At 37.4% G+C, this 26852-nt stretch overlaps 2 protein-coding genes across 2 annotated transcripts in view; one reads left to right on the top strand and one right to left on the bottom strand.

The window, feature by feature from the left end:
- RNGTT (RNA guanylyltransferase and 5'-phosphatase) overlaps nucleotides 1-26852 on the bottom strand; it is a 219081-nt gene that overhangs the window by 37026 nt on the left and 155203 nt on the right. The window contains exon 14 of the mRNA XM_065888674.1: nucleotides 10369-10435. Within this exon, the coding sequence (XP_065744746.1) occupies nucleotides 10369-10435 (67 nt within the window). The remainder of the gene's footprint in view (nucleotides 1-10368; nucleotides 10436-26852) is intronic.
- On the top strand, nucleotides 19290-20317 carry LOC136132212 (methylglutaconyl-CoA hydratase, mitochondrial-like). Its single transcript, XM_065889105.1, is given in 4 exon segments — nucleotides 19290-19978; nucleotides 19980-20054; nucleotides 20057-20191; nucleotides 20240-20317. Coding segments are annotated over 4 exon segments (972 nt in total). The 5' UTR covers nucleotides 19290-19294.

The raw sequence follows: 26852 nt of genomic DNA, 5'->3' as shown, positions 1-26852 counted from the left end.
TGTGGAGAAAAGGGAACCCTCTTGCACTGTTGGTGGGAATGTAAATTGATACAGCCACTATGGAGAACAGTATGGAGGTTCCTTAAAAAAGTAAAAATAGAATTACCATATGACCCAGGAATCCCACTACTGGGCATATACCCTGAGAAAACCATAATTCAAAAAGACACATGCACCCCAATGTTCATTGCAGCACTGTTTACAATAGCCAGGTCATGGAAGCAACCTAGATGCCCATCGACAGACAAATGGATAAAGAAGATGTAGTACAGGGCTTCCCTGGTGGCGCAGTGGTTGGGAGTCCACCTGCCGAAGCAGGGGACACGGGTTCATGCCCCGGTTCGGGAAGATCCCATGTGCCGTGGAGCAGCTGGGCCCGTGAGCCATGGCCGCTGAGCCTGCGCGTCCGGAGCCTGTGCCCCGCAACGGGAGAGGCCACAACAGTGAGAGGCCCGCGTACCGCAAAAAAAAAAAAAAAAAGAAGATGATGTGGTATATCTCTACAATGGAATATTACTCAGCCATAAAAAGGAACGAAACTGCGTCATCTGTAGAGACATGGATGGATCTAGAGACTGTCATACAGAGTGAAGTAAGTCAGAAAGAGAAAAATAATTATCATATATTAACACATATATGTGGAACCTAGAAAAATGGTATACGTGAACCAGTTTGCAGGGAAGAAATTGAGACAGAGATGTAGAGAACAAATGTATGGACACCAAAGGGGGAAAGCAGCAGGGGGTGGTGGTGGTCCTGTGATGATCTGGGAGATTGGGATTGACATATATACACTAATATGCATAAAGTGGATAACTAATAAGAACGTGCTGTATAAAAAACTAAAATAAAATTCAAAGAAAAAAAAAAAGAAGGATCCCTCCTACCCATAACTTACAATTGCCGTATCTACTTATGATGGAATATCACTTACTGCAGTAGTCTGAAACTTCTGAAGGTGCTCAAGGTACCAACTTTAATAGTGCCCATTACAAATCACTGGCAACCTTAATGGATTTGTATTATCTAGTCTCAGAGTTTCATAGTTTGTTATTGTTCTTGAAGGGTTAACAAAGAGAACACCGGTCTGGAGCTTCCCTAGCTGCCTGAATCATGGCCATGATACACTTGAAATGGGTCTTTATTGCCACCTCTGCCATGGGGAGGGGAGAGGGGGGCGGGGTTGCTTTTTCAAATTTTATTAGGCAAGCGGACAAGTAATATTCCTTCCTAACTGACTACTTACTGGAGAAATTATTTTTCTCCTTTTGTGGGAAAAAAAGTGAAATATATAACTTCTAGATGTCTAATGTACAATCTAGATCAGAAACCATGGCATTTGTCAGAAATATGACTTCTACAAGAGTCATTTTAGATATTATCTTTTCTATTTACATGGTTGTCAGTGCGTTTGAAATTCTTTTTAGAAGTAAAACATTGGTAGGGAAAAAACCCAACAGGATAAGAAACACCATGTTATTTCCTTTCACCAAAATAGGATGTCCATTGCATTATAAATATGTAAGTAAGCATGATACCATCTCCTTTCTTGAGAACATTTCAAAATTACAAAAAGGAACTGTTTAGTCTTTTTCTCTCCAAATCACATGTAACAAGAAGACAGCTTGATATGATAGATCTGGTTTTCAAAAAAACTAGAATATGCTAAAATGATTTTTCATATTTTTCTATAAAGTGGCTAGCTCAAGAGAGATTGAAAGTAATTGGAATATCCAGCTAAGAAAAATGCTTTCTTAATTGGAAAATAATTTGAGGACTAGATTTAAAATGTTCTCAGAATAATTCACACAATCTACATTTCAAATAAACTTACTGATGTTAATAACAATTTACAACCACAATCTTAAATTAGAAAGTAAAATTAATTTATATTGCCTCAAAGATAATCCCAGCTCAAGAGATGAGAAAATAAAGTTTTAATGCAGTAAATATGTATGTAATTAGAACCAGAGTTTTAAATACTTTAATAAACTTCATGGTAAATACTTGATGGTTTAAAAAAACAACAACAACAAGCTCACAGATACAGAGAACAGGTTAGTTGTTGCCGCAAGCAGTGGGTGAGGGTGGGAGAAATGGATGAAGAAGGGGGTCAAAAGGTACAAACTTCCAATTATAAGGTAGATACGTTCTGGAGATGTAATGTTAACAGCAGGGTGACTATAGTTAATAATACTGTATCGTATATTTGGAAGTTGCTAAAAGAGTAGATCTTAAAAGTTCTCATCACAAGAAGAAACTGTTTTGTAACCATGTAAGGGGATGGATGTTAAGTAGACTTATTGTGGTGATCATTTTGCAACGTGTACAATATTGGATCATTATGTTTTACACCTGAAACTAATATGCTATATATCAACTATACCTCAATTTAAAAAAAAAAGCAATATTTGGTTTTCTAGGCATTCTTCAATAATAATGTTAAATATTTATTTAGTATTTTTATGTCTCAGGCACTAGGCTAATTGCTGAGGATACAGAAGTACACAAGACACAGCCCAGCCCTATGGGACTCATATTTTTGTAAACAGATAAGTTTTTTAAGGACATGAAGGTAAGAATACTGAAACTGAAACATGTATGACCACTGGCCTTAAGTGTTACTCAGTTTTGGCAATAACACGGCCAAAAGCACCTTGGTAAAAATGGCAGGAAAACTACTGCTATTGAATACTTTCTGGAACCCTAAGTCTGCAGTTTCGATGTGATTTGTCGGTAACAATGCATGATTTTTAACATCCAGAAAGTTACTAGATGGGCTCACTAGAGAGCCCAGCAGTGGTTCTGAAGCACTCTGTCAGCAAGTGTGCAGGATAAAATGCTGTCAGCAACTTAATAGTTTTTGCATATAAGTAAAGAGACTTTTGGCTTCCATGACAGTTTGTGAGGTGTTTTTTTTTTTTTAAGTTTTTTTTCACCTTTTGAATCTGCTTTCAACAAAGAAATACCCATGTCCGCTCTGATTACTGCAACATGAGACACTGAAAATTTGCCTCTCCACTCACAGTACTACAGAAAACTGAGCAATTATTCAATGAATATGGCACACTAATCTAGATCTGCTTCCACTGCTTTCTCTCACTCATCTCCGTTTCTTTCTGTTTTATTCATCTATGGGGATCTAAACTTTGTCTTTCTAGCCTCAAAATACATGAAATCACTTGGAAGACAGAGTAGGCACAGAAGTCTCTCTTCTGTTTATGAGAATTAGGGTCCTTTTGAAATAGAAAATAGCTTTGCTTGGCTCCATGAAACATCTTAAGTCACTTCTCGTTTATCTTTTCTTATACTCTCTTCCTCCTTCTCCCCAGCAACTATGACATCACATCACTTTCTTCCCCTCCAAAGCCACTCCGAGGACTACCATCAACTCAGGGGCAGGTAAGCTTCCTCACCATTGCCTGCACTGCATCAATGTGGCAAATAGCAGCATTAGCTGGACAAGTCCTACCCTGCAGCAGTGTCTGCCAAACTATGAGTCGTGACCCATTTTCCAAACAGAGAAGTTAATTTAGTGGGTTGAGACCCACATTTAAAAACTAAATCAACGGAAAAATAAACTGAACAGAATGGAAAATCATATTTATTTTGAAACTTTGGTTTATGTTGTGTGTGTATAAATACACATATGTGTATGTGTGCTGGAACTCAATGAAAGTACACTTCCGACATTCCTACAGGTCATGGTGGTAAGTTTGGAAGCCACTAAACTACAATATTCAGTTCTAGGCCTGCATCTATATCTGATGTAATACTTCAGATATTTTAGAGATTTAAAATATGGATGTTAAATAATTTCCTTTAGTAAAAAGTGTTGATCTAATGAGCCACACATTTTCTAAAACATCATCAGTCGTGAACAAAACAAATCAGTTTTCCTAGTTTTCTCAGTATTTCCTAAGAGACCCCAAATAAATACTTTATCATTAAATTTAATATACCCTAAAAATTAAAATTGACACATTATTAGGCATTTCAAAGATATTTTTAAGTAACAAATAACAATCCAAGCTCAATATACCTAAAAAGGAAAAGTATTCTACTTTTTTTAATTTAAAAAAGTCTGAGGGAATGGTTTGATGGATTTTCAAATATTTCAAAAATGAAGAGATCACTATTTCTTTGCACTAACAGAATATGTATATGAATACAAACACCAATTTTACACCAATTTTATATTTCCTGGGCTGTAAAGAAACTTAAAAATTGAAGCTCAGAAAGCCTAGAGTATGAGACTGTGACTAATGGCACCCAGTCCCTCAGCAGGGATGGAACCAAGTTCTGAGGCAGAGAATAACCCAGCTGCACTGACTATAAAATAACTGCCTCAGAATAACAGTTATATTCCTTACATTTCACATATGGCTGCTGCATGGAATTCATAGTTAAAATACAAAAGACATCTTTCAGCCATTCCGCAGTGTCAAAGTGAAAACTGTATGTGACTCCGCCTCACAGCTTCACACACTTCTTGGGCTGTCTGAACTGCAAGAGGCAACTAATACCAAGCCCGGTGGAGATGGACAGCCCTGTGGCTCCGAGACTTTCCATAACAATCCTTGAGTTGATTAAAAGTTATGTTGACAAGCTTCAATCCTTCTTGGTTTTATGGATTATGGCTGGTAAGTGGAGCCTCCAGGACCAGAACCCTATGAGAATAGCACTGAGATTTTTACTGCACTGTAAAATGCTTTAGAAAACAACACAGAATAATAGGTATAAAATGTAAACTATTGGGACTTCCCTGGTGGCTCAGTGGTTAAGAATCCGCCTGCCAATGCAGGGGACACGGGTTTGATCACTGGTCCGGGAAGATCCCACATGCCGTGGAGCAACTAAGCCCATGCACCACAACTACTGAGCCTGCGCTCTAGAGCCCGCGAGCCACAACTACTGAGCCCACGCACCACAACTACTGAAGCCCACGTGCCTAGAGCCCGCGTTCCGTAACAAGAGAAGCCACCACAATGAGAAGCCCTTGCACCGCAATGAAGAGTAGCCCCTGCTCTCTCCAACTAGAGAAAGCCCGCGCACAGCAACGAAGACCCAATGCAGCCAAAAATAAATAAATTTTAAAATAAATAAAATGTAAACTATTATTTAAACTTGACCATGTCTATAAAACTAAACTATGAACAATAGAATTATATATGCACTGAATTAAGATAAAGGTATTATGCAAAGATATACAGACATAACCACCCCTCCACCCCAAAAAAGCTTCTGACAAATTGAAAGCATACAAATAAGAATTAAGTAAAATTTTACTGTTTTCAAAACTTCCCTTTTAAATTTCAAAGACTACATATAAAGATATAATGAAACATATCTCTTACTTAAGAAAACCCTAAGTCACACACAGCCCAGTACATCTAGAAACTTATCTTAATCTCAATAAAGTTGAAAGAAGTTAGTCTTGGATGAGGGTGAAATCTACTTCATTTACAGCACTAAACAATAGCTGTGGATATGTGAGGCAATTCTTTTCTTACTCTGTATTACAACTCATTATAAAATGATCAGTGTTGGGCTTCCCTGGTGGCACAGCGGTTGAGAGTCCGCCTGCCGATGCAGGGGACGCGGGTTCGTGCCCCGGTCCGGGAGGATCCCACGTGCCGCGGAGCGGCTGGGCCCGTGAGCCATGGCCGCTGGGCCTGCATGTCCAGAGCCTGTGCTCCGCAACAGGAGAGGCCACAGCAGTGAGAGGCCCGCGTACCGCAAAAAAAAAAAAAAAAGGATCAGGGGCTTCCCTGGTGGCGCAGTGGTTGAGTGTCCGCCTGCCGATGCAGGGGACGCGGGTTCGTGCCCCGGTCCGGGAAGATCCCGCATGCCGCGGAGCGGCTGGGCCCGTGAGCCATGGCCGCTGAGCCTGCGCGTCCGGAGCCTGTGGTCCACGGCGGGAGAGGCCACAACGGTGAGAGGCCCGCGTACCGCAAAAAAAAAAAAAAAAAAGGATCAGTGTTTTATTTAGTTTATCATATTTTAGTTTAAAATAAGAAAATAATCATGTATGTTTAAAATCAAGTTCTTCAGATGACAAATTTCCCATGAAAACTTATTCTGATGACTTTCAGAAGATGTTAAGAGATATAAAAGGTAAAGTTGGGATAACTTCCTCTAAAAATAATGAAACCTGAAACTAGCATGAAGATGTACTGGTCTAAGACTGTAATGAAGTCCCATGTTTGTACACACTGGTATCTTTACCTAGAGCTTGGACAGAAAACTAAAACTAAAAGATTAATCATGGGAGAGGGAGGGAGGGAGAGACAGAGAGAGAGAGAAAGAGTGGCTGTAACAATTCATGTTATATGCTAATAGTACATACATCTATTGTCATGCTATAGCAAATTTTCTGAACTCATTTAACACTAGCCCAAATATCCACCATCCTTTTTGTTTTCCTTTTTCTCTTTTTGATCTTTATAAATTGGAGCTCCTTTTTAGAAATACAAATGTAAAATGCCACTTTAACAAATGTAGCCTCTAGCACCAAGCCACTCACACTTAGTCCTGTGATGTTAATAAATGAGAATTCCTTTTCCTAAATATTCAAATGAACAATTTTCTATCTTGATTTATAAAAAATAAAAATTCAACCAATACTCTCTTAAGAAAGCAAAACAGTTTCCATTTATTAAAGGTCATATCTGATATCTATGCCACACAATACAGTATCATTACATTTAGTTGAACAGCAAACGAATACTGGTATTTCATGTCCAGAAGAAGTCAGATGCAAGGCAAGGGGCAGGGAACGAACCTTAAATTTCTAGCCTGATCTCAAGCATTTAAACTATGATTTTTAAAAATTGTTTTCCAATTAACTTACAAGCATTCTAATTAGGTAGGGATCTATACAGCATTTTCATAAGCACCACAGGAATTATAGAAGAACTTCAACAATTAATGAGGATAAGAAATCCTTTCATAGTACATGAGAGAAACCTTTCCCATAGCAACATCAAAGGAAAAAGATGGCCTAAAATAATGGACTTTTTTCTATTGAGTTGATTATCTAGGCATAAAGGGTTGACAAAGGATTGACCTCTGTCACTGGGCTTGTTAGAAAGGGCTTGGATAAAGAAAATGATATGTTAATGAATCAGGTGAGTGATGGAGGAATCACCCTTATACATACATACACTTATGTTTTTGAGACAACATGTAACACACACACACACACACACACACAAATTCTACCCTTCCTTAAATATATCAGATAAGCCTCTCACTTTTTCATTATCTCAGTTATAATACAGAGAAACAGGATTTTCCAAACCAATGGACAGAAAAAAAATTGGGCTTTTAGAAATGTTTCTGCTGAAACTTATTAGAATTCCTGCCTCTACTGGAGAATTTGGTGAACAGGATAGTGAGGGAGGTTTATGAAGAGACTCTTGCCAACTCCACTTGTGTTCCAGGGATGTTAAAAATAGAATTTAAAAAAATGTACCTGAATGCTTGTCATTACTTAGGAAATCAGAAACGTTCAAGAGGGTCCACAACTTAAGACCCTAATGTGGACTTTTGAGAGTGTCTTAAGTTAAATTAAGGAAGGTACTTAAAGAAGTGCTGATGCTATGGTAGCTAAAGAAGGTTTTTCATTTTAAAATGTCAATAATGTGACTAAATCGCCTCAGTATTAAATATCTTATATGTCCTATTCAGGCTCAGTCTATTCTGAAAAACCTTTGTTTTTCAAAGCATAAAAATATGTCATATATTTAGGGGGAAAGGAATTCAAAATCACATCCAACAAATGAATGTGAGAAAAATAATTAACTCATAGAGCCAAGAAACAAATGTGAGGAAAAATCCAATACTAAACCAAAAAAACAAATCAAATTTTACAGGTCTGTCAGAAAACATTAATAAAGTTAAAATAACAAAGGAAAAGGATGACTGCAAACCTTTCTTTTTATTTACTGCCTTGAATATTCATAATACTATTCCACTTTTTACAAGAAAGCCTAGTTGGAATCTGTGCTTCAACCCTCAACTAATATTGCTATAAAAACAATCTTTGACAAAAAATTGAATGCTTTCCCTCTAAGATCAGGAACAAGGCAAGGATGTCTGTTCTCACCATTTCTAATCAACTTTGTACTGTAGGTTTTAGCCAGTGCACTAAAGCAAGAAAAAGCAATAAAAGGTATCAAGATCAGAAAGGAAAAAGAAAACTGCCTCTTAGTAGATGACATAATCATTTATGTAGAAAATCCTATGAAATCTACAAAAAAGCTACTAGAATTACTAATTGAGTATAGTAAAGTTGTAGGATTTAAAGTCAACACACAAAATTTAATCGTCTTTTTATGTACTAGCAAAACAATCGTAAAATGAAATAAAAAATACTTTTAAAATAGCATCACAAATATAAAATATTTACAGATAAATTTACTTTTAAATGTGCAAGACCAACACACTGAAACAATGGAATACTGCTGAGAGACAAATAAATGGAGAAATATGGGGCTTTGATGAATTATAAGATTCAATACTGTTATGATATCATTTCTCTTCAAATTGATCTCCAGATTCAACGTGATCCAAATCAAAATTCCAGCAGGTATTTTTACAGAAATTGACAAGATGATTCTAACATTCACATGGAAATTAAAGGAACCCAGAGTAGTCTAAACAACTCTGAAAAAGAACAAAGTTGCAGGATTTACACTACCTGACTTCATGACTTATTCTAAAGCTACAAAAATCAAGACAGTGCGATATTGGTGGAGGGACAGATACATAGGTCAATGGAACAGAATAAAGAGCTCAGAAATAGATTCACACACATATGGTGAATTGATTTTCAACTAAGATGCAAAGGCACTTCAATGGTGGAAAGGATACCCTTTTTAACAAATGGTTTAGGAACAACTGGATATCCACGGGCCAAAGAAAGGTTGGGTTGTAGGGGGACAACATTCCTCTATGCCTTGAACCTTGCATCATATACAAAAATTAACTCCACTGGACAATAAACTTAAATGTAAAACCTAGAACTATAAAGATTCTAGAAGAATACATAGGAGAATAATCTTTTAGCCTTTGGACTAGGCAAATATTTCTTAGATCAATAGTAAAAGCAAGAACCGTGAAAAAAGCTAATAAACTGAACTTCACCAACATTAAAAATTTTTGCTCTCTGAGGATCCTGTTAAGAGAAATCCCATATCTGATAAAGGGCTTACATCCAGAAGATATATAAAGAATGCTCAAAACTCAACAGTAATAAAACAAAAAACCCAATTAAAAAATGGCAAGTTTTGAACACACACTTCACTAGAGACGTACAGATGGCAAATAAGTACGTGGGAAGATGCTCAACATTATTAGTCATTACAGAAATGCAAATTAAAACTCCAATGAAATACTATATACCTATAAGAATGACTAAACTTAAAAAGACTGACCATACCAAATGTTGATGATGATATGGAGGAACTGGCACTCACCCTGCTGGTGGGGAAATAGTTTGGTAGTTTCTTAAAAAGTTAAAACATACAACTGCCATTTAACTCAGCCATTTTGGTCTTAGGTATTTACCCAAGAGAAATGAAAATATATGTCCACACAGAGACTCGTACACAAACGTTCACAGCAGCTTTATTTATAATAGTCAAAAAGCAGAAACAACCCAAATGTCTCTCAACGTGTGAAAGGATAAAGAAACTGTGCTAAAACCATATAATGAAATACTACTCAGCAGTAAAAAAGAATGAACTACTGAAGTGTAACAACATGGGTGAATCTCAAAATAATAACACTGAATGAAAGAAGCTAAAAGAGAGAGAGAAAGAAATACAGTATGATCCATTTATATAAAATTCTGGAAAGTGCAAATTAATCTATAATGATTAGATCAGCGGTCACCTGGGGACTGAAAAAGAAAAAGGAAGGGCGGGACGGGGGAGTTAAAAGGGCACAAGGAAATTTTCAGGGGTGATGGATATGTTCATTACCTTGACTGTGGTGATGGTTTCACAAGGGTATGTCAAATTGTACAGTTTAAGTATGTATATTTTACTGTATGCCTATTATACCTCAATAAAGCTGTCAAAAAATTCTATTGGTAAAAAGGGTAATGTGGCTCTAAATTGTACTCTTCTTAACTAATCACTGAAGTGCAATGGTCAAAATTAACGCTACTAAGGGCAAGATTATTAAACTAATCCATTCACTGAAAAACTGAATTACTTTTTCATCAGAGATATACAAAAACAAATGAAATTAATAATTCACATTCCCAAATTTTTGTGATAGTTATTTGCAGGGTTTTGGTGGGTTCTGGACGAGTGAACTGTATCTAGGGAAAATATACTAGAAAATGAACAACCATACCTTGATTTGTGCAAAGGGTCTTTCATAACCTCCAACATAGAGAAGGCCAACATTCTGAGGAAGTAAGCTACAAAGGAAAAAAAGCATTATTTATAAAATACTCTTCCTTAAATATGAGGTTGTATAATTACCAAAATTTGTATAATAGATCCTGACTATGAAAAAATTAATATCTATGCAATTATTCTTGTCTTTTCGCACGATGGAATAGTAACCAGGAAAGGAATAATTCTTATACTTCAGAAAATGATGGGTAAATATTGAGAATGGCAACTTAAATGTAAAACAGTCTAACATACTAGTAATTCTAGCAAAATTACTACATAGGGGAGAATTAAAAGAAGCAATGCACATATTTAAAAATCTATAAAAGTTCAATTCAAGAAACACTCACTGTGTGTCTATATTATGCACTATGGAGATAATACAAACCTAAACGGTTCAGTTCCAAAATTTAACAGGAAAACCAGATACACAATTAACCCTAACAAAAGGTGGCCTCTGATAAATGCTATTCTAGAGGTATTTGCCATTGCAAAGTAGTGGAGTGAGAGATACCTTCTATGGAGGGAGCTGGAGAAGCCTGAAGAGGAATTTAGGCTTAACTTTTAAAGGGTTGGTAAGGCAAAGGGAGAAATTTTAAACTATACCCTGAGAATGCAGAAGATTTGAAACCAAAAGTAAAGAAGTCTGGTTGAAGTAAGGGATAAGTTAGTCAGAGATGAAAACCCGAAGAAGGTTTGGAATGGGCCACGAAGAACGCCAAATGTCTTATCTTTATTTCATAAGTAATATTTATTTTTTTGTACAGACAATAAATGCACATGAAAATAAAAATCAAACCATCTAGAGGGTGGAGGTAAAATGGTTACCTTCCCTGCATCATTCCTTCCTTCCTATTTAAAGAGGGCTATCATTCTTGACTACATTGACACACTGTGAATAGGGAAATACCATCATTAGAACTATGCCTGCGGAGCATGTAGTCGTGCTGGGTATGAGAAGGTCATAATTAAATTAATTACTCTACGGTATCTTGTAATCACTGTCACCGGGTGACAGTGTGAGATGGTTGTATGATTACTGAAGGGGAGAATACACCAACCCAAAATATACCACTTTGACATGTGGATTATTTTAAGCTGAAGGCAATCAAGACCTAAGAGACTCAGGAAAACTTTTTACCTCTCTTGTAACTGCCTAAAAGAACTTAGATAGGGGGCCTGGCCCAGAAAGAGAGCTATTACCATAGATAACGTTTTTATCTGAAAGACCAATCTGCATGGCAGGGCAAACTTCTAAATACAAAATATCTGTTCTTCTCATCATCCTGTGAGTTACCCTCCTCCCCTTTGAAGACCCAGGCCCTTATCCCATTCCTTAGCACAGGATGGCACATAAGCCTCAACTGCTCGACCTACCCTTGAGTCTTGTATCTTTGGGGATCCCGTACATACTAACTCAAATATGTTTTTCTCCTGTTAATCTGTCCTATGTCAATTTAATTATTAGACCAAAGAACCTAGACAAAAAGAAGGGGAAATTTTTCTACCCCTACTTAACCTTCCACTGACTTGGTCTAGTAAGACTAATAAAGTTCACTGTTAAAGCACCTTAGATTTTATGAAATAAGGTAGATAGATATTCCATCTCCTAGGAACACCTCTGTTCCCTACATTCTTTAAAGGCCTATAAAGTACTGAAGGTCACTAAAGGAAAGCTAATAGCTGTCAAACACAAAAATAAATTAAACCAATTTAGCAAAAAGCTACAGTACTTAAGTTCGGCATGTGAGTGATACTTACAGTTATGCCTTTTAGCATGTTGTTGAAGGTTACAAACATGACTAAAGGGATATTTGTTCACTGGATGCAAGTAGAAAGCATAAGAAATATCCCCAAATCTCAACTAGGAAATGGAGAATTTCTTCACCATCATTTGACAAATAAGAAATTAATCAAAGCAACAAAACTTTAAATCTCTCACAAATTGCTAGTATCACAAATTTAATGTTAGTTTTATATAGCAGTGGTAATTTATTTCCTATATAACAAATGATGACAAAAAGCGTCATAAACCTCTTTTAGAAGAATAGTCACTGTTCATACAAATACATGATAGAAAAGGAAGAGAATAAAAGCTGGCTGACATTTAAAAATCAATATGCCTCTAATTACTATGCATATGCATTTTAGGAAGCTTGCCAATATACTATTCAGTGTGTCCTCCCCTTCCTCCAACTTGCCTATCTAATAACTACCTTCTAAACAAGAAATATCTTAAATATGGCAGTTAAACAGCATATATATATTTCGCTTTTTAAATACTGTTCTTTCTCATTCATGTCCATATTATTCCTTACATAAATTACATTACCACCTTCGTTTGAGTGGGTTTTAATAGGTATCATAATTTAAGCGTTTGCTATGTGTAAAATAATTAATACTTTGAGAACATAAATTCCAACTTCTAAGATGGAACATTTCCTAAAATGCTTTTACCTTTCAAAAAAGTATTATGCCAAATTGTATATATAATTATTGTCAAACAATAGGCACCATTTTATTATGACAGGGTATTTGTATGTAATATAGCATTCACACATTTTAAATCCCCAGGGTTAAGGCATTAATTCAGCATTTACAGATGCATTATAAATATATGTTAAAATAAAAAGCATATGTTAAAATAAAAACCATGACGCATTTAGTACCAGATAATTGTTTTGTCCTTCTATTAGGTGAACATTAATATAACCTTTATACAAATGCTAATAACTTCCAAAAAATTTGCTTGTAACTAAATGCTTCTATGGCTACCAAAGAAATTTTTAGAGTAAGAAGGCATTGCTGAGAAAAAGCTAAGAGAATTCAGCACCACTAAACCAGCGTTACAACAACTGCTAAAGGAACTTCTCCAGGCAGGAAACACAAGAGAAGGAAAAGACCTACAAAAACAAATCCAAAACAATTAAGTAAATGTTAATAGGAACATACATATCGATAACTACCTTAAATGTAAATGGATTAAATACTCCAACCAAAAGACACAGACTGGCTGAATGGATACAAAAACAAGACCCATATGTATGCTGTCTACAAGAGACCCACGTCAGACGTAGGGACACACACAGACTGAAGGTGAGGGGATGGAAAAAGATATTCCATGCAAATGGAAACCAAAAGAAAGCTGGAGTAGCAATTCTCATATCAGACAAAATAGACTTTAAAACAAAGACTTTACAAGAGACAAAGAAGGACACTACATAATGATCAAGGGATCAATCCAAGAAGATGATATAAGGATTGTAAATATTTATGCCCCCTACATAGGAGCACCTCAATACATAAAGCAAATGCTAACAGCCATAAAAGAGGAGATCCACAGTAACACAATCATAGTAGGGGACTTTAACACCCCACTTTCACCAATGGACAGATCATCCAAAATGAAATAAATAAGGAAACACAAGCTTTAAATGATACATTAAACAAGATGGACTTAATTGATATTTATAGGACATTCCATCCAAAAACAACAGAATATACATTTTTCTCAAGTGCTCATGGAACATTCTCCAGGATAGATCGTATCTTGGGTTACAAATCTAGCCTTGGTAAATTTAAGAAAATAGAAATCGTATCAAGTATCTTTTGGACCACAACGCTATGAGACTAGATATCAATTACAGGAAAAGATCTGTAAAAAGTACAAACACATGGAGGCTAAACAATACACTACTTAATGATGAAGTGATCACTGAAGAAATCAAAGAGAAAATTTTAAAATACCTATAAACAAATGACAATGGAGACACGACGACCCAAAACGTATGGGATGCAGCAAAAGCAGTTCTAAGAGGGAAGTTTATAGCAGTACAATCCTACCTCAAGAAACAAGAAACATCTCAAATAAACAACCTAACCTTACACTTAAAGGTATTGGAGAAACAAGAACAAAAAAACCCCAAAGTTAGCAGAAGGAAAGAAATCATAAAGATCAGATCAGAAATAAATGAAGAAAACAATAGCAAAGATCAATAAAACTAAAAGCTGGTTCTTTGAGAAGATAAACAAAATTGATAAACCATTAGCCAGACTCATCAAGAAAAAAAGGGAGAAGACTCAAATCAATAGAATTAGGAAAGAAAAAGGAGAAGAAACAACTGACACTGCAGAAATACAAAGGATCATGAGAGACTACTACAAGCAACCATATGCCAATACAATGCACAACCTGATAGAAAATGGACAAATTCTTGGGAAATCACAACCTTCCAAGACTGAACCAGGAAGAGATAGAAAATATAAACAGACCAGTCACAAGCCCTGAAATTTAGACTGTAATAAAAAAATCTTCCAACAAACAAAAGCCCAGGACCAGATGGATTCACAGGTGAATTCTATCAAACATTTAGAGAAGAGCTAATATCCATCCTTCTCAAACTCTTCCAAAAAATTGCAGAGGAAGGAACACGCCCAAACTCATTCTACGAGGCCACCATCACCCTCATACCAAAACCAGACAAAGATGTCACAAAGAAAGAAAACTACAGGCCAATATCACCGATGAACACAGACACAAAAATCCTCAACAAAATACTAGCAAACAGAATCCAACAGCACATTAAAAGGATCATACATCATGAACAAGTGGGGTTTATACCAGGAATGCAAGGATTCTTCAATATATGCCAATCAATCAACGTGATAAACCATATTAACAAATTGAAGGAGAAAAACCATATGATCATCTCAATAGATACAGAAAAAGCTTTTTACAAATTCAACACCATTTATGATAAAAACCCTCCAGAAAGTGGGCATAGAGGGAACTTACCTTAACATAATAAAGGCCATATATGACAAACCCACAGCCAACATCATTCTCAATGGTGAAAAACTGAAAGATCAGGAACAAGACAAGGATGTCCACTCTCATCACTATTATTCAACATAGTTTTGGAAGTCCTAGCCACAGCAATCAGAGAAGAAAAAGAAATAAAAAGAATCCAAATAGGAAAAGAAGTAAAGTTGTCACTGTTTGCAGATGACATGATACTATACATAGAGAATCCTAAAGATGCTACCAGAAAACTACTAGAGCTAATCGATGAATTTGGTAAAGTAGCAGGATACAAAATGAATGTACAGAAATCTCTTGCATTCCTATACACTAATGATGAAAAACCTGAAAGAGAAATTAAGGAAACACTCCCATTTACCACTACAACAAAAAGAATAAAACACCTAGGAATAAACCTACCTAAGGAGACAAAAGACCTATATGCAGAAAACTATAAGAAACTAATGAAAGAAATGTAAGATGATACAAACAGATGAAGAGATATACCATGTTCTTGGATTGGAAGAATCAACACTGTGAAAATAACTATACTACCCAAAGCAATCTACAGATTCATCGCAATCCCTATCAAACTACCAATGGCATTTTTCACAGAACTAGGAAAAAAATTTCACAATTTGTATGGAAACACAAAAGACCCCAAATAGCCAAAGCAATCTTGAGAAAGAAAAATGGAGCTGGAGGAATCAGGCTCCCAGACTTCAGACTATACTACAAAGCTGCAGTATGGTACTGGCACAAAAACAGAAATATAGATCAATGGAACAGGATAGGAAGTCCAGAGATAAACTCACGCACATATGGTCACCTGATTTTTGATAAAGGAGGCAAGCATATACAATGGAGAAAAGACAGCCTCTTCAATAAGTGGTGCTGGGAAAACTGGACAGCTACATGTAAAAGAATGAAATTAGAACACTCCCTAACACCATACACAAAAATAAACTCAAAATGGATTAAAGACCTAAATGTAAGGCCAGACACTATAAAACTCTTAGAGGAAAACACAGGCAGAACACTCTATGTCATAAATCACAGCAAGATCCTTTTTGACCCACCTCCTAGAGAAATGGAAATAAAAACAAAAATAAACAAATGGAACCTAACAAAACTTCAAAGCTTTTGCACAGCAAAGGAAACCATAAACAAGACAAAAAGACAATGCTCAGAATGGGAGAAAATATTTGCAAATGAAGCAACTGACAAAGGATTAATCTCCAAAATGTACACGCAGCCCAAGCAGCTCAATATCAAAAAAACAAACAACCCAATCCAAAAATGGGCAGAAGACCTAAATAGACATTTCTCCAAGGAAGATATACAGATTGCCAACAAACACATGAAAGAACGCTCAACATCACTCATCATTAGAGAAATGCAAATCAAAACTAAACTACAGTGAGTTATCACCTCATACCAGTCAGAATGGCCATCATCAAAAAGTTTACAAACAATAAATGTTGGAGAGGTTGTGGAGAAAAGGAAATCCTCTTGCACTGTTGGTGGGAATGTAAATTGATACAGCCACTACGGAGAACAGTATGGAGGTTCCTTAAAAATCTAAACATAGGGGCTTCCCTGGTGGCGCAGTGGTTGAGAGTCCGCCTGCCGATGCAGGGGATGCAGGTTCATGCCCCGGTCTGGGAAGATCCCACATGCCGTGGAGTGGCTAGGCTCGTGAGCCATGGCCGCTGAGCCTGCGTGTCCAGAGCCTGTGCTCTGCAACGGGAGAGGCCACAACAGTGAGAGGCCCGTGTACTGAAAAAAAAAAAAAAAAAAAAAAAAAAAATCTAAACATAGAACTACCAATCGACCCAGCAAACCCACTACTGGGCATATACCCTGAGAAAACCATAATTCAAAAAGAGCCATGTACTACAATGTTCATTGCAGCACTATTTACAATTGCCAGGACATGCAAGCAACCTAACTGTCCACCAACAGATGAATGGATACTAAAGATGTGGCACATATATACAATGGAATATTACTCAGCCATAAAAAGAAATGAAATTGAGTTATTTGTAGTGAGGTGGATGGACCTAGAGTCTGTCATACAGAGTGAAGTAAGTCAGGAAGAGTAAAACAAACACCGTATGCTAATATATATGTATGGAATCTAAAAAAAAAAGTTGTGAAGAACCTAGGGGCAGGACAGGAATAAAGAGGCAGACATAGAGAATGGACTTGAGGACACGGGGAGGGGGGACGGGTAAGCTGGGACGAAGTGAGAGGGTGGCATGGACTTATATACACTACCAAATGTAAAACAGATAGCTAGTGGGAAGCAGCCGCATAGCACAGGGAGATCAGCTCGGTGCTTTGTGACCACATAGAGGGGTGGCATAGGGAGGGTGGGAGGGAGACGCAAGAGGGAGGAGATATGGGGATATATGTATACCTATAGTTGATTCACTTTGTTATACAGCAGAAGCTAACACAACATTGTAAAGCAATTATACTCCAATAAAGATATTAGAAAAAAAAATGGCGGCATTGTTGGAAAAGAAAAAAAGAAAGGAAATCTATTAGAGCTTTCGACAAAAGTAAAGATAGGCAAATCTAATGTTCATTTTACTTCAATTTCCCAAATACAAATATTAACAAATATCTATTCTGGAAAGAAAGCTGCAAAATTATTTCCAGAAAATTTTCTCACATAAAGGAAAATTAAAACTTGGCAGGTATTAGAAAGATTAATTAAAAGAACCTCATTCACCATCATTCACTGACGATATATCAGGCTTACAAAAAATTGCTTTAAAAGGAAACTGAGTGTATAATTATTTCAAATTAAAAGTTAAAAAAGGCAAAGGGGATCTTTCTAAAAATAAGCTACATAACTCAAAATTAACTGTTCTGTCTACAAGCCCTAATTACATTACCCACTAACTGATACACTTTTCAACTGCAAAAATACTTTGAAAAAACTTTCAGTATCATGAATACTGACTGACAAATAAAATCCCACTTCGAAGCCAATGAGCAAATTCTCCAAAGAGCAGGCTACATCCAGTATATTTCATACTAGAAAAAAAGAGAAAGTAAATGCATCTAATATGGGATCACTAGGGCCCTTCTGAATTTGAGAAAATGCACATTACTGAGAAGGCCTACATTATTCTTTGAGACTTCTAGTAGAACGTAGGTAAAAGCAGCATATGCCATTAGCCCCAGATGAAACTTGAATTAGCAAATGAGTGAGTTTATTATTATCCTTACAGACTTTTCATAGCCTACACTTTTCTGATTTGCTTTCTAAACCCTGGTATAGGAGTAACAAAATGCTCTAGACTTTCATGAAAAAAATGAAAAACCACCACCACCAACAACAACAATCGGATGGTTAAATGAAGAATCTGTGTGCCGGTAGAAATAAATACATTCCTAGCTCTGACAACTGAGAGGGTCTGTAATGACACCCAGCAGCAACAACCGTGCGGAGGACCTAGATCCGTGTTTCCAACCATCAATCTTCACCAATTAAAAAACAAAAACAGGGCTTCCCTGGTGGCGCAGTGGTTGAGAGTCCGCCTGCCGATGCAGGGGACACGGGTTCGTGCTGCGGTCCGGGAAGATCCCACATGCCGCGGAGCAGCTGGGCCTGTGAGCCATGGCCGCTAAGCCTGCGCGTCCGGAGCCTGTGCTCTGCAACAGGAGAGGCCATCCGCAACGGGAGAGGCCTCAGCAGTGAGAGGCCCGCGTACCACAAAGAAAAAAACCCAAAAAACAAAAACACCTGGGCTCTTTGGAGAAAGGGCTGATTTCTGGACTGAGGGGGGAAAAGTATAAGAAGAGCCTGGAAAATCTTGTGGTACTGGGAAGTAAGGAGATACGGAAAAGTGATGAGAGCATGCCAAAAAGACACAGATGTTGAACTGAAGGCGTTCCCAAGGACCGAAGCCAAAATAAAATCATAGTGCTGGATTATAACCCATGGAGTAAAATATTCCTAAATCCTTAATAATATAAATAAGTATATGAGGAAGAGGGGACAGTGGTTCTTTCCATTTCAATCCCTATTAATGCACTGAAAAAGAATGAAGGAGAAACAGTCAACATGGCGGCGGCGGCCGCAGCGGCACCCGGGGCCTTGGGTATCTTGCAGGCCGGCCGCGCTCGCTTGGTGGCCGCTTGCTGTGCGCGGCTCGGCCCTGGGTGGAGGCTGTCCGGCTCCTGGACGGTCCCGCGGGTCGACCCGGCAACCTGGGCTCAGGGCTGGACACCCACGGTCGGGGGTGCGGCCTGGCGGAGGGGCTACAGCTCTGAGGTGAAGACGGAGGACGAGCTGCGGGTGCGGTATCTGGAGGAGGAGAACCGAGGAACTGTGGTGCTTGGAATAAACAGAGCTTATGCCAAAAATTCATTGAGTACAAATCTTATAAAAATGCTTTCAGAAGCTGTGGATGCTTTAAAATCTGATAAGAAAGTACGGACCATAATAGTAAGAAGTGAAGTCCCAGGGATATTCTGTGCCGGTGCAGACCTTAAGGAAAGAGTCAAAATGAATTCCAGTGAAGTTGGTCCTTTTGTCTCCAAAATAAGAGCAGTGATTAATGAAATCGCTAATCTTCCAGTGCCAACCACTGCAGCAATAGATGGACTCGCTTTAGGTGGTGGACTTGAACTGGCTTTAGCATGTGATATAAGAGTAGCAGCTTCTTCTGCAAAAATGGGCCTGGTTGAAACAAAGTTGGCAATTATTCCTGGTGGAGGGGGCACGCAGCGACTGCCACGTGCCATTGGGAATGTCCCTGGCCAAAGAGCTCATCTTCTCTGCACATGTGCTCGATGGCCAAGCAGCCAAAGCAGTGGGCTTGTGATCAGCCATGTTCTGGAACAGAACCAGGAGGGGGATGCTGCCTATAGAAAGGCCTTGGACCTAGCAAGAGAGTTTTTACCTCAGGGACCTGTTGCAATGAGAGTGGCAAAATTAGCAATTAAGCAAGGGATGGAGGTCGATTTAGTAACAGGATTAGCCATAGAATAAGCTTGTTATGCTCAGACTATTCCAACAAAAGACAGACTTGAAGGTCTTCTTTCTTTTAAAGAGAAAAGGACCCCTCGTTATAAAGGAGAGTAGAAGAAAGAGAAATCTTTAAAATGCCAGTGTAATAAATATACTTCTGGAAGTATCTTTCAGATTCACATATGCCTCAGCATCTGGAATCCCAGCGACCAAAGTGAAGAGCGAGTTATCCATATACTGAATTAAGTATCTGGAGTGGACCCCTATGTGTACTTGTTCAAATGTGTATCGTCATTTTCATTCAGATTTATAAAGCTAATAGCGTATACTGTCAAAAACACCAATTCAAAATTAGGTATACATTTTTAAATACCTCCTGCATACGAGGCTTTCTGTTCTTAAATTTTTTAATGTGAATAATTTATATATTGCACACGCTAGGAAAAAATATTGATTGTATGTCTCCTGTGCTACAGTATGAAAATAAAATTATTTCCATGTACCAAAAAAAAAAAGAATGAAGGAAATTGAAATTCACCATATTTGAAATATTTGCCGAACTGAAATTGAAAAACACCACAGTAACGATTGTTGCAGGCAAAAACCATTGAAAAATACTAAAACTACAAGAGGAAGGTAGGATGAGAAACCTGACATCTGCCTAGTCTCAAAATTTCAACCCAGAAAACACTTACTAATCATAAACATAGCAACTTTAAAATCCAGCAGACTCACTTAACCAAATAATCAAAATTACCAACATAAGCTCCCACCTCCGACATAATGCACCTAGAAGAGCACACTGTTGCTTTCGTGGTGTGCCTTCCTAAAAATACACCCCCCCAAAAGATCACACTAAGGGGCGTTCTATATAATAACTAGTAGTCTTCAAAAAGTGTCAAGATCGGGCTTCCCTGGTGTCGCAGTGGTTGAGAGTCCGCCTGCCGATGCAGAGGACACGGGTTCATGCCCCGGGTCCGGGAGGATCCCACATGCCGCGGACCGGCTGGGCCCGTGAGCCATGGCCGCTGAGCCTGCGCATCCAGAGCCTGTGCTCCGCAACGGGAGAGGCCACAACAGTGCGAGGCCCACGTACAGCAAAAAAAAAAAAAAAAAAAAATTGTCAAGATCATGAAAAGTGAAAGTGAGGTACTGTCCCAGATTATATTAAGATTGTGTAAAGGAGACATGAAGCCAAATATAAAAGATCATAGGGTTGAATTTATGTAAGGTTCAAAACCAGGCAAAACCAAACCCTAGTGTTTAGAATTGCATACCTAAGTAATAAAAGTATAAAAAAGAGCAAGGAAGTAAAAATCACAAACTTACAGATAATGGCTATCTTTGGTGGGAGAGAAAAATTTGTGAATGAGAAATAGCATGCTGGAGGCATCTAGGGTGCTGGCAATATGATTTGTTTTTGTTCTGAGTAGTAGTTAAATGTATGTTGGTTCCATGAAATTTCAGTAAGCTGTACATTTATGTTTTATGTACTTTTCTGTATGTATACTTCATACTATAAAAGGTCTTAATATAAAAAGTCCAAAGGAAAAAACCAACATAAGCAATCAGTGAGAGAGTAAGAATGACTCCTAAATGAGGGATATAATATTAATTGGTATATTAACATATTTTAATATTCCTGTAAAAACAGATGAGTATTTTAAAAGATGAGCTTCTAGGGAATCCACAAGTCACTCATCCTCTTTTTAGTCCTAGAGCTACAAATTCTATGGCATAAATATAATATGAAAACACAGAACTCACATATCTGGGCATAATGGTTTTAAATAGGAAGGCAGTAAAATTTAAAAAAACAAAAAAAGGAACATAAGTGCATTAAAAATGTATAGACAAATTTTCCAGTCCCAGCCAAGATAAGATGGTACCTGAGAGAAGGGAAACAAATGAAGTCCTACCACTACCCCTGCCTACCACCTGGAGCCAATAAAGACTAACATATTTACTATCTGATCCTTTGGAGAAAAAAATGGCCAGTCCCATTTCAAGACAAGTGAAAGCATATGTCTACGAGAAGACTTGTTTCCGAGTCTCACAGCAGCTTTATTTATAATAGCCAAAGATTGAAGACATCTCAAATGTCCATCCATACACAGGTGAACGGATAAGTAAATTGTGATATATCTATACAACAACAGGCTGCTGAGCAGTAAAAAGAAATGAACTACTGATACATGTAACAACATGGACGAATCTAATGTTGAAAGAAGGGGGGGCGGGGGAAGACCACCACAGACACATACAGTGTATGTTTCCATCTACATAAGATTCTAGAAAATGAATACCCCAAAGCAGTGGTTGCCAGAAAAGGGAGTGAAGGGTGTGGGAGGAGAGAGGGAGGGAGGGATTAACAGGGGGCAGGAGGAAATTTGGGGGGGGGGGGGGCTGATGGACACGGTCATCATCTTATTCCGGGAGTGGTGATTTCACACTTAAAAATCAAATTGCACACTTTAACTAAGTGCAGGTTATCATATATCAAATAAATAAAGCTGTAAAAGATAATGTACATACTTCCCAATAAAGCTGTAAAAGATAATGTACAAACTTCATCTTCAAAGTTTTGTTAAATATATTAAAAAAGGAAAGTACAAATGTTCACAGGCCATATCACAAACTGGGCCTACAAATAATTCTAAATCAACCCACCCTGATCATTCTAAATGGAGAGTTGGTTTATTATTTTAAGACCTGCCTGTGTAAACATGAAGCAAAAAGTCTGAAAAGTGGTTTTTAACAGGGAAATCATCAAACACATATAGCTCCCCACCTGGTTTATTATCTACTGGTCATAAGAATTATTCTATGGCTTACTTTTAACCTACAAAAGAAGAGAGGGGAGAATGATTTATGTAGGGATTAGCCTCAAATCTAAACATCTGAAATTATGTGAATCATCATCATATCCATAAATTTTCACCTCATTGACTCCAAGATGTATATGTAAAGCATATTTGTTAAAAGATTAATAAATAAAATAAATGAATAAAACTTTCATTTCCTGTATTGGGAAATTCTGAAACTTATTTTATTTTTTCCCTATATTTTTGTTGTACAAGTTCCCCTTGTATACTTCAGACAAGACTCTGTGACATCCTCCTTTTCCCCTGGGAAAATGTAGGAACATTATGCTATGGGGCCATTTCTACAGAAAAAGTACAAAAGATACTGTGGAGACAAGAAACAGGGAAATTTAAGCTGAGTGGATATAATTCACAATTCCATTTTTTTCTGTCTAAATTATAGCACCATGTCACGTTACCAGCTATTTAAATAATAGCTATGATCAATCAAAGAGAGAAATGTTTTTCTAAATCACAGACCCCAGAATGACTGAGACTGTTATATTCCACACTGAAAAGAATTACTTCAAATCTGAATTTCAGCTTCATAGAACTCTCCACAAACTGCTGACACATGAACTGCCAAAACTACAGAGAACTGCCTAAGTGTCTCACTGATAGAATATACATTATATTGATCTTCTCTTTACTATTAATTTTAATTTGAATACTCCTCTAGTAAATATTATATATGCATCCCTTTTTTTAAATATAGATTTTGGTAGGTATTGAATTAGTATTTTTTCATTGCTAGGTACATATTAGCTATCTTTATTTTTTAAAGTACGGTTAAGTCCCCTACATAGGAACCTTCAAGTTGCAAACTTTCAAAGATGTGAATGTGCATTCCATCAAGTCAGGCGTGAGTGAAATTGCAGCTTGCCCTCCCTCTCCTATTGCTGACGATCCTTCAGCTCTACCATCTCCCACCTCCTCTGCCTCCTCCAGTCGGTAACTCTTCTTGCCTGTTCACTCGATGCCAGCCCCTGCATACCAGCTGTTGTCCTGTACTACTGTACTTTTCAAGGTACTGTACTATAAGGTTTAGAATGTTTTCTTTATTTTTTTGTGTTTGGTCGTTTTTTATGTATTATTCGGGTGAAAAGTATTATAAACCTATTACAGTACAGAACTATATAGCCAACTGTGTTAGTTGGGTACCTAGGCTAACTTTGTTGGGCTTACGAACAAATTGGACTTAAAATGCACTCTCGGAACAGAACTTGTTTGTATGTAGGGGACTTGCTGTAGTTAATTCTTTATCATTTTCATGACTCTACTTATAAACATGAATGAGCATATTTTGAGTTAACAGACAATTCCTGCCTTAATTCAATCAGTATATTCTTTTGTTCAAACAGAGTAACTTACTGACTGGTTTAGTTAGCAAAGCCCTTGAAGGAAATTCTTACCTAGCTGAATAGCTCATGTAAAAGAATTTGAACTGTAACAATTCATTTTATTCTTTATTTTGATATCTGTTCAAAACACACTGATAACTAATGATATAGTAGCAGAATTGTTTTTAATTACTTCAAATTTAAAAATGACCAGAATACCATATTGCACATCAATTATTTTGCTTATAAATCATTATATTTACCCTTGACATATGCCTTGATCAATTAACAAAAGTTAACATAATGCATGAGACAGCTGAACCTCAGTAATGTGACAGCTATAAACTTCTAGACGAAGTTCCAGAATCTCATATGCTGGGCTGACAATAGGAAATCATGAGATATCCATAAGAAAGACATCACCGGATAGCGCTGGCAATGCTATAAAGCATGATAATTTTAACATTTCTTAAAGCCGTGAATATAAAGTAAATGTTACCAAGCTGTCTAGGACCACATTTTATAAATGACTGAAAGACCCTCACGCCCTCACGTCCTTATGGTGAAACTAATTCAATTATTTCCAAAACACAAGATGGAGGTTATCTAATAATCACAATACTTTTCCATTCATTTTTTCCACTCTATTAAGTGACTGATGTGAATTCTTGAAGTGGGTTATGGTCATTACAACCTTAGAATGTGCTCAGCAAATCCACGAGGGGTAGTCAAACAATGTTATCTTTTTCCTCAAATAAATTAACCAGGCTTTCAGACAGAATTAAGCAGTGTGGAAGTACAAGCACATAGTTATTTCATACGGTTTTTTTAAGATGTAGTTTTAAAACCCTTTCCTTGTCACCAATGTCAATGTCATAGCAGCATTATTCACAATAGCCAAAAGGTAGAAACAATCTATATGCCCATCAACAATTGAAAAACATAATGTGGTATATATCTTGTTTATGGAATATTATTCAGTCTTAAAAAGGAATGGAATGCTGACATGCTGCAACATGGATGAATTCTGAAAACATTATGCTAACTGAAATAAGCCAGTCACAAAAGGACAGCTATTATATATTCCACTTATATGAGGTATGTAGCAAAGTCAAATTCAAAAAGACAGAAAGTAGAACAGCAGTTACCAGAGACCAAGGTGAGACAGGAACAGGGAGTTATTGTTTAATGGGTACGAAGTTTCTGTTTGAAATGATGAAAAAATTCTGGAAATTGACAGTGGTTATGGTTGCACAACACTGGGAATGTACTTAAGGTCACGGATTTGTACACTTAAAAATGGTTTAGGGCTTCCCTGGTGGCGCAGTGTATAACAATCTGCCTGCCAGTGCAGGGGACACAGGTTTGATCCCTGGTCCGGGAAGATCCCACATGCCACGAAGCAACTAAGCCCGTGCGCCACAACTACTGAGCCTGTGCTCTAGAGACCATGAGCCACAACTACTGAGCCTGCATGACAAAACTACTGAAGCCCGTGCACCTAAAGCCCATGTTCCGCAACAAGAGAAGCCACCACAATGAGAAGCCCGCGCACCGCAACTAAGAGTGGCCCCTGCTCGCCGCAGCTAGAGAGGGCCCACGTGCAGCAATGAAGACCCAACACAGCCAAAAATAAATAAATAAAATAAAAAAATTTTTAAAAAGGTCTAAAAGGTACGTTCTATGTTTTAGAAAGCCCCAAAAATATCCATTCCTAAGACACAGGTCTCTCAACAACTTCAAACATTTTTCTCTTCTTGAATCCCACAGAGACTGTTCCAGACCTCCTCCTTTCTCTAAATCTCCCCAGACCATCCCTTTCTCTTCTCACTCCAAAAACCACTTTTATTTCTCATTGAGTGGAGAAGATCCAGTCTTGAGGTACAAGTTTCTCCATCTTTCAATTCATCTGTATTTCTATACATACATCCTTAGCGTTCCTTCTCATTCCCTTGCTAAAACTATCCAGCCCTCCACTTACTTGATACCTTCCCAACTTCAACACTTATTCTTTCTCTTCTCAAAGACCTGTAATCTTTTATTTTCTCCCACTCTGCCAGTTAACAAGGAGGATTACAAGGGCAGGAATGGTCATTCTGAAGTTGAGTCAACTAAAAATCACTACAGAATGGATAAGATTTGTGGAAGTAATGTACCCTGAGATAGTTGACTCATAGATGAAGATTTCTAGGTCCTTTTTGTTCAGGCTGTTATGGTGCTGTGGAAAGGGTGGCTGGAAATCACACTGTATGTCTGATTCCCAACTGGTGCTTGTTTCCTGTGTAACTTCAGGCAACTCATTTAACTCCTCTGTAGCCTCATTATTTTGTTGGGCAAACGGTTATGACTTAACTCCACAGAAATGTTTTGAGGATTAAATAAAATAATGTATGTACTTAACTAACATTTGTTCAGTCTAAATCAATTGAATACACTGAATGACCA

Source organism: Phocoena phocoena, chromosome 12 (genome assembly GCF_963924675.1).
Source record: "Phocoena phocoena chromosome 12, mPhoPho1.1, whole genome shotgun sequence".
Taxonomy (NCBI): Eukaryota; Metazoa; Chordata; class Mammalia; order Artiodactyla; family Phocoenidae; genus Phocoena; species Phocoena phocoena.
Note: the sequence above shows the minus strand (reverse complement) of the source record. Positions and strands in the feature narration are given on the sequence as shown.